We start from the raw sequence: 20311 nt of genomic DNA, 5'->3' as shown, positions 1-20311 counted from the left end.
TCCTACTCACATCGGAAGTATCTAAAATCATGGAGTAGTATTTAGCTGTCCTCAGCATACTGAGGATTTCTTGCTGGCTGGATGTCTTTGCCTAAATAGTGAACGTGCGTTTCTATTCAGGTTTTGAAGCTGGCCATTTCCCGGGATCATTTAAATCGTCCTCATCGTGTACAGTTTCTTGTTCAACTTCTGGCGGTGTCTGCTCTCCAGCGCTGCTGTTAACAGCTGTTTCTTGTGCAGAAATGCTGGTACTTGGTTGACATGACAGTGGACTAAATGATTACATTTGCAAATAATACCACACAATCTTTATATAATATATTCCTTTAATTTAACATTGACTGCATAACATACTGTACAGCTTCACAAAAAAAGGAAAATATTTAAAACGTTCTCTTAAATAATGTGTGTTCTCTCACTCTTTTGTGGAAAGCCTTAGAGCATCTTCCAAAAGGCCACCCGAATGAATAATAAAATAAACTGGAAATATCACAGCAAGGCAAGCCAAAAGGTGCCACAATGTGGTCTGAGGTTGTTTGTGCTGTTTTGTATACTTACACACATAAAATTGTGTTGTTTTATGCATAGCTTTTTGGAAGGTCTACACAAGTGTCTCAGCTTAATAGCATTGTGGTGCCAATACTCCTTGTAATGAGCCTGTCATATTCTTTCATAAATAAACACTGCTCGCAACACGACACATAGTGAGCTTGTAGATCCGCTTTATGTATTTATTTAAAACTATAATGACATACCCATGTCATATATATGCTAACATGTTATATGCTAACATTGAGTAAAAATACCAGATCTACAAGCTCACAGTGCCTTACGTTGCAGATCGGCTATTTTTGGCTAATACATTTGGTGAAGAGGGAAAAAAGGAGGCTGCCAACCAAGTACAGACTCCTGGGAAACTCCAGTCAATGTATATAATATATGTAATATATAGGGTCATTGTGTGTTATGCAATGTATGCCATCTGTAAGAGCCTGGGTAGTGATGACATTTGGTAGATCCTCTTCAATCGACGTGCTGACACATCTTCTTGTTTGTCTCAGCTAAGTTTCATTGCTAAGTTATTGCTGGTGTGTGGAGCGGGCACTGTGCCATTGGTCTCCTGGCTTGTCCTGTTCATGTCCTGTTCACCTGTGGACTGACTTGTCTCTTGGAGAAACCTGCCCGATGTCTCAATTGGCAGACCCATAGACGCTCCAGCCGCTAGCAGGCAACAGCCACAGTACACCGACAGTGATGCGTATACGGATTTCCTGAGCAGTAGCTATGGTCAAACCAGCAGAAAGGTGAATTGCAACATCGAGGGGCCAAAATGCAATGTTTGCGAAGCATATTTGTAGTCAATCACTAAAGGGATTATCTTAAAGCTGCAATCCATGTGTGTGTGGTAGACAATTTTAATACAATAAAACTAACTCAACTGCGGTGGTTGGAAGTGGTCTCCGTGGTCTTCTATGGAGACATTTAGATCATGTGGTAATTTTTTTTTTCTTTAAATTTTTATCCCACGATTTTGTAACCCTATTTTTTACACCCAGTGCCAATTGTCTATGTAATCCTGGGCACTACCTTCCCTCTGCCAACCTAGGGAGTCCAGGGCCGAGACAACTGACCTTCTTGTCACCTGACAGGGGAGAGTTTCCCTGGTTGGACGTAGCGCGTGGAAGGAACACGTTATTCCAACCAGTTCCCTTCCCCTCCATCAGGCGCCCCGGCTGGCCAGGGGGAGGCAGTATAGTGACCAGGATTACTGCATGTTTTTGTGAGGGTACCTACCCTAGGAGACACGGGGAGAACATGCAAACTCCACACAGAAAGATCATGTGGTCATGTGGGACCATTACTGGTTGACGAGAGGTATTAGATAAAAGTCAAATAGAAAGAACCCGCCCTCTGAAATGTGCTCTCCCACATAGCTCAACCGTTAAAAAAAAGAAATTTGTTGACATTTGCACAAGGGAACATGGTTCGACAGTTGGATTGCAGCTTTATAAAAATAAAATGTTGGAAATCACTATATGGTTGGTCAGCCATGCTTACCTGTGCCACAAAGGGTGTAAGCAGGGCACCCACCCTGCCTACTCCACTGCTAGTCCCCATTCCCAAGGCTCTTATTTCTGTAGGGTACACCTAAAGGAGTGAGAGGAGGGAGCATGGTGACAAATATAAAGGATCTAACGAGTAGATTTTACATGCATGGCAATGATTTAAATGTACAATACCTCTGGTGTGTAAACATAAGCCACTTGAAATCCTCCCGTGATGAAGGCTCTGGCGATGAAGATGAAAATTGTAAGAGGCACCCTGGATTGATAGATGGGGAGAGCATTAGGCCCCATTTACGCTTAGTTGTACAACATCACTGCAACCAAAAATAGACGATTTGTAAGCTCTCCCACTTATTATAGCTTGGCTATTCTCAATCTGCGACACATGGATAGCGTTCATTTGGCTTTAGACAGGATATCATAAGGTAATGAGTATGTGTGTGTGTGTATGTGTGTGTGAAGGGGGGTCTTACCTCCCAATACAGCCATAGAGAGGTAGAATACACAGAGAAAACATGATGAAACACATAGCCATGCTCTTCTTCCTGCCGATACGGTCAATCACGAAAAGGGTTACAAGGAGCCCTGCAATGAAAAAGATGAAGATATACATATTGAGATCTGGCATGCCACCCAGTAAGCAGATTTCAATTATGTGAGTGTGATGGGGTTACCAGAGGCCTAATTGAGTACTACATTTTTGTGACAATAAGTTAATTATTCTTACATTGATTTGCCATCATGATTTTGGGGGATAAACAATTACCTCATATATACATAATTACTTGACTGGCCAATTTAAACACTTTAACGACATTTTTTATCAGCTTGATTCTTGGTGTATTACTGCACTTAGCCTTTGTAGGGCAACTCGTGCAAATCTACTGACCTATGTAGCCTAAAATGATTAAATGCATGAAGTATTTATGCAACCTGCAATCAAAAAAGCAGCAAGTGTGCAACTTGAGCTTCAAAGTTAGGACAGGCATTTTCAGTTATTATCAGTGAGCAAAGTAGTGATACCACAATAATGTAGACTACGCATACTTACAAGTAAGTCCTGTATTAAAAGTTTTTGTTTGAGTAAAAGTACAAAATTATTGGCATCTATATACTTAAAGTACCAAACATAAAAGTACTCATATGCATTAGTAATGCATTCATGTGTTCTTCACTTGAATGATGTCGCTGGTAAAAGGTGAGGCTGATATGAATTACTTTATGTGCTACTGGGTAGCTTAAAGGGAAGCTTGAAGTTGTGTTCAACGCAAGTTCAGGAGTACAGACCACCCTCTGCTTATCACGGCCACTCCCCGTTCTTAATTGCTTCCCTATCTACCACACCTGCCTTCACTCATTAGCCACTCCCCATTCACACATATCCGCTACACTTGCCTCCACTCATCACAGCCAATCCTTGTTGCAATCGCCAAAATATGAATACACCTGCGATCTCTCTCTCTCGAAACCAAACATGGGTTGTGAGTAATGCGCTTGTAGATCGGCTATTTCTACTATTCATTGCTTTCAAGTTTGTCGTCCTCCTCCACCCTGACCTCCTCCTTCATCCTCGCTCTTCTTCCTTCGGAATCCAGGGGGGCAGTGATGGAGCAGAGACGATCGACCCACCCTCAGTCTCGCCCTACCTTGGGTTGCTAATCCCACTCCGCATTCATCTCATTACGTTTCAATGAATTGTTACACTTAAGTAGAGGTGTGGTCTCTTACTAGTGAAATGCATGTTATAATAAGATGAAGTGGAGTAGAAGTATGTATCAAAAAATCTAAGTACTCTAGTAATTTACTATCCGTTATATCAGTTAGACTTCTGTGCTCTGTTCTCCACATTTTGACATAGATTTTGTGTATTTGCGTTTAGATTTACAATTTATTATTTATTCATTGGCAACAGTAGCACTACCTGACACCACAATACACCATACTTCAGCTGAGGGAGATATGCTTGCAGATGCCTTTTCACCTGGGAATTCAGCCAAAGTGGTCCATAAAAGATCTTTGTAGTCATCTAACGTCAAATATTTGCATTCCAGGCTACAGCTTGGCTCGATCTTGGCACCTTTGGTAACTATGAAGAAGAAAAAAACAGTTATATTTTAGCAGGGATTGCATGAAGTAGAAATGTTCTGAATAGTTTGATTTGTTAAAAAAGGGAAAACGGGAGAAGGGGGAGCATTTATCTACAAACTCATAATGTGGTGCGTTGTGAGGTTGTACATCAGCTATTGTCGCTATTTCTGACCCCCCGAAAACCTTGAAAGTTTTTGAAAACGATACAATTTGCGTTTATTTTATTTACCCAAAATTACACATTAAATGTGTAATTTGGGGCAAATAAAATAATAAGAAATACACCTTCAACCACACATTTTGTGTGGTTAAAGGTGATATTTTTTGGTTAAGACGAAGGTTTTTTGTAAAAATTTTAAAGCACTATATTCTAATTCTGATACCAATCATTGCTATTGAAGTGTAGAGTGGTTTGTTCAGTAACAAAGGTCAGCCCGTCCCTGCAGCTCTTTAATAAACAGAATATACATTGTCACGTGGGTGGCCAAATTTCAGCCAATCGGGAGAGAGTACCCATTTATCGGCTTCAATTTTGTCATCACATTTTGTCATCACTTCCAAATTCACTTGCTTATCCTGTGTATCATGAGTTCTCTCTCGTGATTAGATCAAATCGGTATCCTAGCGGTATTACTATGACACTGAACACTTACCTTACCTTTAACATAATTGTTTTATATAAAACATACCCCTGCTGGCAATAAAAGTGAATGTCCCGAGTAGGGAATATCAAAAGCAGAGTATGGATCCCACTTAACAAGGCAGTTAGATGGGTGGGCCACGAACACTTGATATTTTCAAGTGGGCCCTCATGCAGAAAACTTTGGGAACCACTGCTGTATGATACGGGTGCACTGGCTTGTACTGACCTCCACACACATCACCACCAGCTTGGAACAGCTCAGTAGTCAGCAGCACTATCCCATAATACGAGAAGGAATTTGCAAACCTGAAAATTAAATAGCATAATATGTTAGTAAATACTAGTAAATAATTGGTTTATGGCACTGGTGGTAAGACACAAAAGTATATAAAAAAAAAGTCATAACATGATAAAAACTAGAAAAAGTGCTCCTCGGAGCACAGGTCTCCGCCAGGTCAGGTACGTTATTCTGGCCTCCTGGTGGCGCTATAATAGGCCAATGTGAAAAGGGTGCCATTTATTCTTAGGTCTTTCACGGCAATCAGACACTGCATTCATGATTTGAGGCTAAATTAGACCTGCTGGTGGCGCTATAACAGGCCAATGTGAAAAGGGTGGCATTTCTTCCTCGGCCTAGTGGGAATATGTGTGTGAAAATTCGCGGAAATCGCAAGCTGCGTGCATAGTTTGAGGCTTTTTTTTCAAAACGGACCAATCCTGCAAACTTTGGAAGCGAACCATAGGCAATGAGGATGAAATATGGGAAATCGGACAGATTTGTGTTAATCACATGACTATAGAGATACTGTGTACCGATTTGCATGACGTTTGGATAAAATCTGTCGGCATAATGTAAAAAAAAAGGGTTTTGCACAAATCGGCCTCCTGGTGGCGCTATAACAGGCCCATGTGAAAAAATTGGGGCAGAGGTTCTGAATTGGCATCCAGGGAGTCTGTGTGCACAGTTTCGGAGTGACCGGGCCAACGGTGCCGGAGATTAGCTGCACACAGACAGGACGGACACACAGACACACGGCCGGACGGACGGACAGGGGCGAAAACATACTCTCTCGCCATGCCTTTCGGCCTGGCGGAGACAAAAAAGAACAGCTATGACGTATGTGCAGGAAGGTAGCAAAGGCAATGTGCTATTCATGCTCACCATATAAACCACAGAAGAAGAGTAGTCCTGCAATACTGTGGTGTGAAGAGATCTCTGATCCTTCCACGTTCCTGCTATAAATAAAAACCAAAAAGAACAACACTGTGATTTGATTTAAGCATTCATATATTGTAATGGCGACAATGTTGTACTATGTTTATGTTTATTAAAGGATCCCCATTAGAGACACATGAATGAGCCTCTAGTCTTCCTGGGGTCCTGAACAAAACAAATACAATACATGTACAACCAAAAATAAATTAAAGTAAAAACAAAACAATACAAATAAGAATTAATACAAAAAGACAAATTAACATTATAAAATCAAATACAACAGTCCAGTCAAATTAAAAACATACACAAATAACCGTTACATACTTGACAAGTAACTTGGCAAGATCTCTCTTGATATATTTTTTGAAAGTAATTCTGTTAAAGATTGTAGATCAACTGTTTCTGGGCAGAGCATTCCAGAGTACTATTGACCTATATTCACCAGTGAGTTTAAGAAAATTAGTTTTTGGTGCCGTTTTTGTTCTTATAATGTTACCAGAAGCTGCTCCTCTGGTGTTGTACCCATGTTCAGAAGTCATTTGTAACTGGTGAGCCAAGCTAGGTGGCTTATAGGTGATACAAATGTTCTGCAGTAGCATTAGAAAACTCACCGATCATTTCTGTTCAACCATTAGCTATGCCAGATGTTCATGCATATACCCATTCTGAACAAGCACTCAATAGCTACACAAGTTCATGCCTTCATGCTGCAACAAGCGGCAGGCCAGATAGGAGTGGTGCTCGCTCAACCACAGTAACAAACACATTTAAGTAAGACTCAGCCTATATCTAGGCTACTTCCAATGACTAATTGGAAGGTGAGAGAAAGGGAGCATTCATACTGTTTAACCTTGTAGTCCAGAGCAGAAAGATATGCAGATAGTTATACTGTAGCTCCCACTGAGAGGATGTTTAACTAATGGCATGATATTTTTGAACAACAAGCTCTTCCACAGTCTTTGAGAAGTCATGTTGGTCAATGGCATATGCATGGCATTTTATTAATTAGTATTATTATTATTAGCATTCAAACAATATGCTTATATTGTAATACATTTTACATTAATTTTATTATATTTGCAGGATATAATAATATGTTTTACTCATTACTCATATTCATAGCCTCACCTGTTGGTTGGCAACCAGGGTCCCCTGGGGCATTGGTTTGCCATTCTCCGATGCAATACGTTTCATTGTTGCCACAGCCTTTTCCCTTTTCCCTCTTAGTACATCAAAACGTGCGCTCTCGGGCAGCCACTGTGTAAATTTGAAAAAGACATAGAGCTGTAATTCCATCACAAGTGAACTTCCTTGTTAGCAAGTGGCTGAGAGATCCAAAGCAATGATGTTTTAAAGAAAAACAAACAAAAACAAAAGAGAATACTTACAAAGCAGAGGCTTACGAAGACCATCAACGGTATAGTGGACAAGCCTAGTAGCCAGCGCCAACCACGAGTGGGCATTACCCAAATTGCCAGAAGTACCTCAAGCACTGCACCCAGGGCCCAGAATATCTGACATGTACACACACCAAGTGGGGAAAAAGATTCATTACACTGCATTGCATCAAACAAGCCAAATTGAAATGAAATATGTCTGTCAACAACACAATAAATTAAAGGAGTATATGGATCACAATACCTGAATCAACATAATGCAGGTACCTCTTGTCTTCGTAGGAAGAAATTCTGAGTACAGTGTCACCCTTAAACAAAGGAGTATGTTTTTTGTTATCTTCAGAGTAAGTTAGAAAGTGTAATTATTATTGATAAAATAACAACTCTGATACTCCAGTGGAACCAGTGCTGTTGGTTCAGTATAAACAAGGCTGTACCATGCCATTACATTTCCACTCATTTAATTGTCTCAATATATCAAACATATCAGCTAGAATAATATGCAATACAGGTAATGTGGATTATTCATTCATTCAGAGCAGTGGCGCGGGAAGATATATATTTTTTTTATAATATATATATATATATATATATATATATTTCTATTATCATAGCGGTCTGTTACGGTCATGGATGAACTTCAACCTGGTGTTTGCACTGTCTTTCTGCCTTTTTGTGTGGGGAAAAACACAGAAAACCCCCCAAAAAATGCGCGAGGAGTCCCCCCCCACGCACAGCCCCCCTAGGTATTAAGGACTTCCCGCGCGCCTGATTCAGAGTGTTTTATGTTTTTTAGTTAAGCATACACACGGTACAGTGGATGAGACACTGAACTTACGACTGAGGGGCTCCTCCAATGCCAAAACCAACTAGTCCTCGCAGTACTAAGATCCATCCATACACTGGAGCCAAGGCACTGAGAATGCCGTAGTACAAAGTCCATGCCATACACAGTGTCAGACCCTGTTTGGCACCAAAAGCAGACATGTAAAATACAGTTATACCTTAATCAAACCCAAATAACACAACGATTAAAAAATAAGAATACAAATTGTGCTTTATTTATTTTAATTTTTTGTATTATGATATGAAAGCCAATAATATGTGAGACTCACTATTTTCCTGCCGTATTTGTCAGATACATTACCCCACATAGAGGAACTGATCATCATCCCAATGAACACCGCCTGGCAGAATGTAGGTAAATTATTACTGATTGGAATTATAACTTTCACATCTGTTGAAGAAGCATTGCCACGAACACTGAAAGACAACGAAAGAGAGACCTTACCGATGTTATGAGAGCCACCTCGAGGCCGGTCAGTCTCCACTCACAGTGGAGCTGAGGGGCCAGAATACTGAGGAGCATCATTTCCATGGCATCTGCCATCTAGTGTAACAGAGAGCACATTGCACAAATATGCAGCAGTTCTGAGTTCGTTTAAAGGGAAAAAACTAAACAAAAAGAAACAACACGAGGTGTCAGATTTGATGACAGTAGATTCTCAACTACAACAATGAATGAACAATGATAGACATTTTTATTGCGTGGAACTGTTGGGGCCGAGCTGTTAAGAAGGTCTGTCTGTCTGTCTGTCTGTCTGTCTGTCTGTGGCTAATCTCGCAAACCACTGGACTGTCCAGAACCAAATGCATCTTCTTTTATCCTAGTATTTTTGCCAGTGTTGTTTTGTTTTGTACTTGTATGCTTTTTTCCTTCATCGTGGTCTGAGAAACAATATTTAGATGCTCTTTATGTCCTGTATATAAGACAGAGTTGACAGAACACACGTGACAGTGTTGTGCAAAATTGTTGTCAACACGGTGCAATTGATGAACACAGAGTAAGATATGTTTAGTCTCTTACCCAGGCCAGTCCTGTAAGAATTGAGAGTTTATACTGGAACTTCCCAAACCCAATGGCCTCCACTATGTCATCCACTGTAAGGGTTCCTGTAATTGTCAGGTGAGAAAGGGAACACATTCTGATTCATTGATCATGCCAATTAAGCTATGTTATCCATGACTACACATCATTTGGTAATACATATACAGTATATGCCTTGAATAAACTGAGAAAATTAGACCACATTAAGAAATGAGCTGACAGTGAAGAAAACATTATGTGTGAAAATATATATAATTTTAAATATCATTGTCACTGTCTGGAAAACATCATATCCATATTTAATATTTGTTTTCTTCATAAATGAATGACCTATTTTACCAAGGACCTCAACGGAAACAAGTCCGCAAGGTCTTTTTGGACGGACCTTTTAGAGAAAAGTATTATAAATGTAACTGTGATGTTTTACATTATTTTTGCCTAATACAAATTTCAATCAATCAAAGACCTATTTTATAAAAAAATTGCGGAATAGCAGATCTACAATCTCACAATTTGTCACAATGTGATATGTTGTGAGCTTGTAGATCTGCATTTTGATTTTCTGCACTTTTGTATTTACATTTTTGCCTTTATTGACATGCCCAAAATACGGTAAAAAGTCGAAAGTGGTTACGTCTGCCTGTGGGTTTTTATTAATATTTAACCAATGAAAAGGGTCAACAAGAGCTTGTGACTAAATAACAACTACATTGGATCACTGGATCACAGCTTCTCCATTTCCTGAAAAGTAACAGTTGTGAACATTCAAGGCTTCCACCCAACAGCACACAATACATCGCGGGAAGCCATGAATAGACAGTATAGAATCAATAGAGAGCCACAAACCTTGGGTTGGATCAGGCCCTGTTTCAGGCACAGAGGTGGGGGTCTGTGGGGGGACGGTATGTGTGGTTGTAGTATCGGTACATAGCTCATTTTCTGTGCCCTGGAGCTCATCATTCAGAGTCACAATGTCTCCAGCACCTCTGAATGTCACCACACTACAAACAGGATGACCTTGTCATTATTAGTGATACAAATCCATGTGGTTCCCTTTGTACTCTCTTCAGAGTTAACCCATTCAATCTGGGAACGCATCTGTGTCACTTTAGATGTATTTGGCTTTTCAAATAGCATAATAACATAATAACATTTTTTTAATGTTTATTATTTGGCGTATATTTGGCGGTCCTTGACATGAACATGTTTGAGAACGACTGAGTGCTGTGAGTACATTTATATATATATTGTAGGCAGTGGGAATAGAACTTGTAATGAGAGCCTAGTTAGTGCATTATATTGAGCTACAAAATACACAGTGTGAAATTAACTTTGAGGGTGTATAAAGGGACCCAAATAATGTTTTACACCCTCTGAGTTGATTAAACACTGAAGGATTTTACCATCTAACAAGCAGTAAACTAACTCATCACAACAGTATAGCTACAGCAGTAAACTTAAAGGGGTATTTCACTTTAAAAAATAAATATCGTCTGCTCAGGCTTTTGGGTGCACCGCAGACAATTAAGTTGCTTGATTCAGTATTAAGATATTTGATATTCACCAGGACCTGACATAGTCCTTCTAATACGTGAGGAGACCGTATTTTTTCTATTACTTTAGTTTTTTCATTTATTTTAAATATTTTTTTGGAACATGAAAACATTTAAATACAATAAAAAAAGGAAAATAAATGAAAAAGTAATCAAAAAAACACAGCCCCCTCACGTATTAGGAGGGCAGGATGAGTCACCAGAACCAAGGACAGGTGTTTTTGATGAATCTAACACGTTAAAAATTGAGTTTGAAGTTATAATGGGTTTGTATAGGGGGCGTGTCTGATAAAATGAATATCAAATATCTAAATACTGAATCAAGCAACTTAAAAACTGTCTGGGGGGCTAACAAAAGCCTGAGTAAACGATAAAATGACAATTTTTTTTTAAAGTGAAATATCCCTTTAACTAAGTCATCACAACAGCACAGTTACCATAGTACATTTTTTTTTAAATAAATACAAAACTCATCACAACAGTACAGCTACCATAGTACATTTTTTTAAATAAATACAAAACTCATCACAACAGTACAGCTACCATAGTAAAAGTAAAAAAAATCACAACAGCTACAGTAGAACTAACTACTGTAATTCATCACAACAGTACAGCTGCAGTACTGTAATCACTACTTACTGTCAGCCTACCTTAAGTTACACCGCTCTAAATAATGTGACATAACCGGCTTCCTTGTCCTGACATGGACCCCAGCCCCATGGCTGATATTTACTCAATTAAAAGTGGGTCATAATGACTCATGTTCTTCTTGGTCACAACAACAAAATCCCATCTTCAAATATCAGAAACATTTTACACACCTTATGCTGTCAGGGTCTCTCCACTGCTTGTAACCAAACTGGGTTGATCTGTTCCAGTTGCTCATCATGTTTGTTGAAGAGCTGTGATGTGAACACTAAACTGTTGCTCTCTCACTCAGAGGCCGTTGTGCTGGTTAAACCTGCCAGGTGATCTCAGGTTACCGGGAGACACCCAATCAGACAAAAGACCGGCTGAGTGAAAGGGGCGGAGTCAGATCAGTGAACTAAACTACATGTGTAGTATTCAAGTAAGGAGGAGAACAAAGGATGCAAAAATAGCCTATCTGTGAAGAATTAACTTTTTGGCCTGTTTTTTTTTAAATGCCACACTTTATATTGATAATGGTAGACTAGATTTGCTTAATTCAAACTCTTTAAAATAAAACATTAATTTAGACAAGCTTTATTGATCCCCTGAGGTAAAAAAAAAAAAAAAAGGTGTCATAGGAGGGCCAGCTTGTGGCAGGTTGAAACACAGTAAAGGCCAGGGATCTATTTGCTGGGGGATATGGATGCATGCATCTGCTTCTGATATAAGTAAGTATGTAAGTAGCCTAAGCCTTGCCGAGCCCTGAGGCCCATAGGACAGGAGCCTATCTCCTGTTTCCTTAGCGTGAGGCAGCTTGATGTACACGTACACCCCCTGGACATGACGCTAGTATGTTGCAGGGACTTACCCCAATCCAACACTTGATGCTGAGTGCCAAGCAGGGAGGATTGGGTCCTATTTTTAGTCTTAGGTATGACCCGGCCGGGGATCACACCCAGACCTCCCAGTCTCAGGGCGGACACTCTAACCACAAGGCCACTGAGCTGTTTTTTTCCTACATACCCACCCACATTCATTTTTATGGCTGGTGGGGATATGTTTTATCCCTGCTTCTGCACAGGGAAAAAATGGCTTCCAAAGTTTGCAGGAGTGCTCCGTTTTGAACCAAATGCCTCAAATCATGAACACAGCATGCAATTCCAGTGAAATTTTGCACGCATATTTTCACTATGCCGAGGAATAAATGCCATTTGAATATTTTAGAATCAGCCTCATGGTGGCGCTATAACAGGCAGATTCGTGTTTTTACTTATAACTGCACCGATCTGTGTAAAACTTTGTATGCACATTCCCTAGAGGTCAAGGAAAAACCTTTGCCCTGGATTTTTAACATCTGCCTTTTATAGCGCCACCAGGAGGCCGACTTATGTAAAACAATTATTTTTATATTATTCTTTCCGATTTTATCCAAATTTCAAGCAAATCGGTACACATGATCTCTATAGTCATGTGATCAATACGGATGTGTTTGATTTTTCACATTCCATCCTGATTGGCTAAGATTGACATCTAAAGTTTGCAGTAGTGGCTTGTTTTGAACAAAATGCCGCAAATCATGAACGCAGCGTCCTATTGCGGTCAAACTTTGCACGCACATTCACTCTATGTTGAGGAACAAACATTGGCCTGTTATAGCACCACCAGCAGGTCTAATTTAGCAACCCAATTTTTTTTAACAGAACGCCTCAAATCATGAATGCAGTGTCCAATTGCCGTGCCAGGCCTAAGAAGAAATGGCACCCTTTTCACATTGGCCTATTATAGCGCCACCAGGAGGCCACAATAACCTACTTGACCTGGCGGAGACTTGTGCTCCGAGGAGCACTTTTTCTAGTTACATTTAAAATCATCCTTAACCCTTAAATGCAATGAATTGTTTCAATGGACTAAAATCTTGTTTTATTGGATGGCCTTCCTGCCCCGGCATTTGGCCTTTGTGCCCTCAAAAAATGGACAACACCTGGTTGTGTCACATTGTTTGTTGTTTTTGTTCATCCTTATTACAAAATGTCATATAGGCCTACAGTAAAAGTCCACACATGAGAGAATTAACTAGCCTACTAGGTATAGTATAACATTATATTGCCCACCCTAAATTGCACATGTGATAAATACCCTTCAGATGTCTTTAATCTGTGCAAGTTGTTAAGAGTTGAGGAGTTGATTTAAACTCATGCCTTTGGGACTTTTGGGCTTTCATTGTGAAGGGCCAAGGGTTGAGAGAAACTTTGCATTTGTCCAGTTTCTATCTATTGTTATTCTACCCATCCCCCCTTTAGACTAGGCCACCACACCTACAAGTAGACAACACAGTCTGGCCCTCATTTATCAACGGAGCGTATAAACCGGCTTATATTTTTCCATATATTCGGCCGTACACCAACGTCGAAGTCACATTTATCAACGAATCCTACACAGCCAATCCGGGCGTACATCAGGTCGGAGCTTTGATAAATCTCACGTCTGAAAACGAGCGTCATTTAGATAACACGCCCTTAAATATTCTCAAAACGCCCCGATTTTACGACATGAAGAAGAACCAGAATACGACCAAAGACATCAAAAGCCAATAAGAAAGAGTTTCCCCCGATCGCCTCGCACACACGCACACGCACACGCCTCTCTCTCACTCACACACACACACACACACACACACACACACACACACACACACACACACACACACACACACACACACACACACACACACACACACACACACACACACACACACACACACACACACACACACACACACACACGCCCGCCCAGCTGTGTTTTTCATGTAATCCGTACCGTAGCGGTACAATCTTTGTCACGTAGGCTTGTAGCCTACATGAATGACATATTATGATACCAATCACATCGCCATGAATGGAATACGTTTGTATATTAATTTATTTAACCCATACCGAGCAGTGCGCGTTCGAGTTACACTAAAATAAAGCAGTCATGTAGGCTATTCCCATTTCCCAGTGTGACTCGGACCGTCGGACGGGCGAGTCCCGTCCCACTCCGCTCCGCATTAATGAGAGATAGCCTGGAGAGAACATTAATGGATGAAGGCTGGTGTGTGTTGGACCATGGGTTAAATGTCTGATCTCCCGGTGGCCATGAAAATATAACAGCAGCGCCGCTGCACCGGTCTAAACTCCCGAGCGCTCGTATATTTTGAAAATAGCAGATCTACAAGCTCACAACGCGTCGTATCTGCTATTTTCAATGCAGCCAGATCTACAATCTTATCTGAATGACTGTTAAAGCAAAAGCAGTTTGTTTAAATTACTTTATAAAATGTTATATTTTCACAGGGATTATTTATTAGTGTAGATATACATTTATGAGTGGATTATGTGTCCAGATGCCTGTCAGACAGTCAGACAATGCTGATCCGCAGGTCTAGGATGGAATAAACGGGTGCAGCCAACGTCAACAACTGGTCTCTACCAGACGTGAGATCTCAGCCTACGGTAGGATGAATCCAACGTCGGGATATATTGATAAATGCCGAGATCTCGCCGTACGCCCATTATTTGGGCTGCACCGCGTTGATAAATGAGGGCCAGTGTTTTTTTATATGCAGATTTAGTTGCTTGAATTTAATTTGCACTTCAGCTGCATAGGGTAAAAATGTTCCACAACTCAGTACAACTTTGTGTGTGTGTGTGTGTGTGTGTGCGAGCGAGTGAGTGAGTGAGTGTGAGTGAGTGAGAGAGAGAGAGAGAGACAGACAGACAGACAGACAGACAGACAGACAGACAGACAGACAGACAGACAGACAGACAGACAGACAGACAGACAGACAGACAGACAGACAGAGAACACAGCCTCGCCATTGACTGGCTCCAAGAGAAGACAGACTCCTCACTGCACACAACACAAGATGAGGTAGAAACCGAGCTGCACTTTTTAATTACCTGCTCACTACACATCAGAGACAGATACGACCCACAGATTACAAGCGCCCAATGGGAGTTGAATTGAATAAAACAACTAAAGAGGTGAGGCAGGCAAGGCAAACAGCAGAGCAAACAAAGACATGAAACACACTAACTGGCAGAGAACTGAGGTAAATCGAGAAGTTGATGATGAGGGAACAATGAAGTGCGTGGAACTTGGGTAGCTGCAGACCAGCATGCACTGCACCGAGATAACTGCAATCTCCGAATTTGAGGGTTAAGGTCTGCACACACCGGGAGCAATTACAGTGTTTTTTTGTGCGATTAATTTGTATTATTTAAACTGTTGTTTATGAGTATATCCGCACAGAATGTGAATATTACGCCATGACAAAACAACATCATTTTTTTCTTAAACAAGGTTGATTTTAGCCTGGTAAACCCCCCTCCCTCCGGAAATCTCATTTGCATTTGGTTTCAGGAAGGAGGGTCTGGGATTGCTCACAGAGTAAAGCTGCCCGAACCACTGCGCATACGAACCAATCAGCGGCTGCTAGGGGCGGGATCATCCAATCACCTGCCTAGTAGCTTGAAAAAATGAAACTCCGTCTGTCATCGATTCTGCGCCCGGAGTCTCAGATGCAAGTACGCTGTGAAACAAAATGTGTGTCGCAAGCTTCTTCCATTTGACGGAGTGAGGTTAGGTTGATTTTGCACTGAAAATAAAATCAACCACGGTATGAATGAGGCATCACCAAAAATTATAGTTTGATGTGAAATAATCGCAGACACATTTCATATTGTTTATTCGCGTCATTCCTGGTGTGTATAAGGACCTTGAATGTATGAATGTTAGTACACAAACGGGGTATTTCCAGGTAGAATGTCAATGAATGTTTCCACATTAGCCATGTTTAGTTTGTCAACCTGTGGATATTTATGACAGAATACATAATATTTCTAATAGTCAATACCAATAGGCTATCACAAGTGTCCTGTTCTTCAAAAATAAGATGAACTAGAAAAAGTGCTCCTCGGAGCACAGGTCTCCGCCAGGTCAAGTACGTTATTGTGGCCTCCTGTGGCGCTATAATAGGCCAATGTGAAAAGGGTGCCATTTATTCTTAGGCCTTTCACGGCAATCAAACACTGCATTCATGATTTGATGCATTTTGTTCCAAAAAAGTGTTTTGCTAAATTAGACCTGCTGGTGGCGCTATAACAGGCTATAACAGGCCTAGTGGTAATGTGCGTGTGAAATTTCACGGAAATCGCAAGCTGCGTGCATAGTTTGAGGCATTTCGTTCAAAACGGACCAATCCTGCAAACTTTGGAAGCCAACCTTAGCCAATCAGGATGGAATATGGGAAATCTGATCACATGACTATAGAGATACTGTGTACCGATTTGCATGACGTTTGGATCAAATCTGTAGGAGTAATATCAAATAATGGGGTTTGCAGAAATCGGCCTCCTGGTGGCGCTATAACAGGCCCATGTGAAAAATTTGGGGGCAGAGGTTCCGAATTGGCATCCAGGGCAATTGCTGTTGGTGTTATCTATCCGGAAATACATGTTTGGTTGGTTGTGGTGATGTCATGATGATTTGGTCATGATGATGTCATGACAAAAATGTGAATGCCCTACCAAAAGGAGTAAAGGAGACTTTCAAAACTGCCTTAAAGATACATACACCTTCAGGAGGCTACAATTCGAAAATGGCCCCTGTCAAAGTCTTAACCTAATCAATCAATCATCAATCAATTTGGTCTATAGGGCTGGGATTAAGGTTAGTTTAGGGTTCTGTCAGTGCAGGCTCCACGGGCCCGTCCAAAATCACATAGCTACTAACATACTATTTAGTATGCCAAATTAGTATGTGAGACATTTAGTGTGCTTGAAATAAATAATATGCTATAAATATCTCACAATGCAACGCAGTAGCTGCAACAACAAAATAGCAGAGGGACAGCAACCAAACCTCAGTCCTAACATCAATTATGCTTCAATTAAACACACATAGCATGTAGTTATTTGTTGAAACCGTCCATATAAGGTTTAACTGTCTGCTATACAAAGTGATGAATCGGGAACATGTATGTGTTGTAGCTTTGTTACAAGATGGGGCACTTTCCTAACATTCCTTGTGGTCTCATTAGAGTGTCCGAGATGAAACATACTATTTAGCAGGCACTCAGTTGTAAAATAGCATACTGTTTAGTATGTAGTGTGTTAGATACTGATTTGGAAGCAACCCACGCCTGCACCTTTGCCCTTCTCTGGAATGCAGGGTGGCCGGATTTGATTGGTAGACGGAGAATGAGGTGAGAAAAAAAGACTGGCTGGACTAACGAGGTGTAGAAGTGACAGGTTGCAGGTAACAGTGACAATATATTTGACTATAGGAAGTGGCCAGAGGGAATGGAGAGAGAAAGATAAACAGACATAAAGAGACAGGCCTACCATGACAACCTTCCATACCTGCTGGGTGAAGAACAGCAATGTGCAAACACAGCAGCAACATTTATTTAGCTGTTGTGACAGTAAAAATATGTCCAATGGAATACAACCACTATAAAGTCTATTGTGTATTCCTGCACTATACGGTACTTATCTCAGTACAAACTTTTAAATTGCTGCTTTCTTTCATGTATGTAAGTATATGAAGTTTCTACGTAATATATTTGATTGTAAAAGTTGCAATGTTACTCAGCTCTGTACACACACACAGAGAGAGAGAGACAGAGACAGACAGAGAGACAGAGACAGACAGACAGACAGACAGACAGACAGACAGACAGACAGACAGACAGACAGAGAGACAGAGAGAGAGAGAGAGAGAGAGAGGAGAGAGAGAGAGAGAGAGAGAGAGAGAGAGAGAGAGAGAGAGAGGAGAGAGAGAGAGAGGAGAGAGAGAGAGAGGAGAGACGAGAGAGAGAGAGAGAGAAGAGAGAGAGAGAGAGAGAGAGAGAGAGAGAGAGAGAGAGAGAGAGAGAGAGAGAGAGCGCGCGGTAAGAAGATGAGGAAATAGAGTTAACTGTCTTAAAGTAATTGAATAAACTAATTGTATTGTAAGAACAGACCAATGGCATTTGGTTGGTGGTGTGCTGTGCTAGTTTAAAACAGACAACTTTGCGTGTAACCATACAACAACCAGCCACTGCTTGTAGAGTAACAGTGGCAGAATCAAAATGTCCTCCCTTTCTCCCTTTGTGGGGAATTACAATACATGATCATTGCAGGCATGCAAACAGCCCCGAGGTGAAAAAGGTGACAACATGTTGTTTTCTTTCGGGTCAGGTGTCACACAATTGCCCTATTTGGGTTCAAAAAGGTGACTGTAGCTGAAAAGTGACACTTTTGCATGTCTGATTGCCCCTGTCATGAACTGAATCACATCATGACAAAAGTGGGAGACGACACACAGAGGGTTAGCTTTAAATGTATTTATTTATAACTGGAAGAACCAAAAAGTTATACTTAAGTAGAATGGGGTGTGTATAGTCAGTGGTATCAGTAGTGTAGTGCATGTATGGATGTGTGAAAATGTAGTGTATGTGCAAGGTGCAGAATCAAGGTAAAACTAAACTCAAAAGGAACCAAAAGCAAACAATGTTTCCTGTGTAGGGGAGAGAGAGAATGGCCCTGACCAGCCTGCTTAAATACTCCAGCAGGTGATTGGAGTCAGGTGTGCCTCGTCGTCTAGGCACACCTAGCCTGGGCACCATTCCTTTTTGGGTATATGATCCGGTCGTTAAAAAAATAAAAAGTGGCCGGATGGGCAGAACCGGAAACACGTCTCACCCCAAAATAGGTCCGATAATAAAATCGTTGATGCGGCATAGTTTCGCTTATTTTTTAAAATGTAAATGTGCGTGCACTATCCAGAGACTATTTAGCGTCTGTATTATCCCACGGGGAAATTCTATTCCATTTAAATAGGGATTGGGGAACCAAAACAAAGCGGCACCGCAAAACCGATGGGCAGAATCCGGAAACAGGATTCTTTTCTTTTTTTTTCAGTAGGCGTGGCCTAGACCGGATCATATGGGTCTTTAGTAACAGACACCAGGCTTTCCTCCGAGGTGGAAAGACTGGTGATGCGAGGTTAAGGCACACCCCTGCAGGCTGATCCCCTCCTCCTACACAGAAACAGAAAACCATTAGAACTCACAGCAACACTACACACAATAGGATGGGTCGTCACACCCCCCCCCATAAGATAGGAGACCAACCAGGTACTCTGTAACATTTAATTCAACTTTACAGTTCTCATTAATCATACTAATACCTGACCCATCCATCCAACCACCCACTCACCCCCTCAGTCACCTGTAGGAACAGTATTAAGAGTGATGATGGGCAGCGTAAATAGATGGATACAGGCACCAATATCGAATAACTACTTGGCAGTTTTACAGCCTTAGCTGACCAAATAAACCTTAGACTTCAGAATAACAGTAAGAGGTACCACAACTGCAGAACCTACTTGGTCTAAGGCAATCTTCCATGCGTGGTAAAGGGAACAAGTCAGGTTTTGTAACACTGTTGACTTTCCTCAAGTCTGTGCAAGGTCGAAAAATGTAATCAGCTTTTTTAACCAAACGAGACACAGAGGCCCAACTGCCATTTGAGGGTTCTGCCAAATTGTTATCCAGCATGTACCTAACCTCCTTATCCAGTTGGGCTCGTTTTGCCTCTCCAATATCGTGCTCTATCAGCTGTGTCTGTGATGGTGTGTCTGCAAATAGCAACGGATAGCCATTAACCATCGAAACCCACTCCTTCCTTTTTTTCTCAGCCAGCGGTCCAAGTACTTTGGGTAAAGCTTTTAATGCCTCAGCGTTGTTTACCCGCACTGGAATCCCATTCTCATCTGCCGGCCAATCTCCCCCTCCATTAACCTCCCC

General features: G+C 41.1%; 1 protein-coding gene across 2 annotated transcripts; it reads right to left on the bottom strand.

Annotated features, from left to right (window-relative positions):
- Positions 1–357: 357 nt before the first annotated feature.
- LOC308086044 (synaptic vesicle 2-related protein-like) lies at positions 358–11783 on the bottom strand. 2 transcript variants are annotated; one of them, XM_080429370.1, is made up of 16 exons: positions 11673–11783; positions 10145–10299; positions 9278–9363; positions 8702–8800; positions 8526–8597; positions 8249–8373; positions 7655–7718; positions 7402–7527; positions 7142–7270; positions 5960–6033; positions 5024–5103; positions 4048–4152; positions 2540–2651; positions 2241–2322; positions 2059–2148; positions 359–1282 (listed from the first exon to the last, which is right to left on the bottom strand). In XM_080429370.1, exons 1-16 carry the CDS (start codon positions 11738–11740, stop codon positions 1058–1060), a joined length of 1692 nt encoding a protein of 563 aa, XP_080285496.1. In that variant the 5' UTR covers positions 11741–11783; the 3' UTR covers positions 359–1057. The 2 variants fall into 2 exon arrangements, with proteins under 2 accessions (XP_080285497.1, XP_080285496.1); XM_080429371.1 differs by lacking the exon at positions 8526–8597 and having other exon boundaries at positions 358–1282.
- Between the last annotated feature and the right edge of the window lie 8528 nt (positions 11784–20311).

Source organism: Gymnoscopelus braueri, assembly GCF_963280865.1.
Source record: "Gymnoscopelus braueri genome assembly, chromosome: 5".
Classification (NCBI taxonomy): Eukaryota; Metazoa; Chordata; class Actinopteri; order Myctophiformes; family Myctophidae; genus Gymnoscopelus; species Gymnoscopelus braueri.
This window is presented reverse-complemented; position numbering and strand designations above follow the sequence as displayed.

Bases quoted from the DNA above. Each gene is read 5' to 3' on its own strand.
- LOC308086044 (XM_080429370.1), bottom strand. From the start codon at position 11,740: ATGATGAGCAACTGGAACAGATCAACCCAGTTTGGTTACAAGCAGTGG. The intron at 2,323-2,539 runs GTAAGACCCCCC...CTATCAATCCAG, and splicing joins CTCTATGGCTGTATTGGGAG to GGTGCCTCTTACAATTTTCA. The intron at 1,283-2,058 runs GTAAGCATGGCT...GTTTGACCATAG, and splicing joins TTACACCCTTTGTGGCACAG to CTACTGCTCAGGAAATCCGT.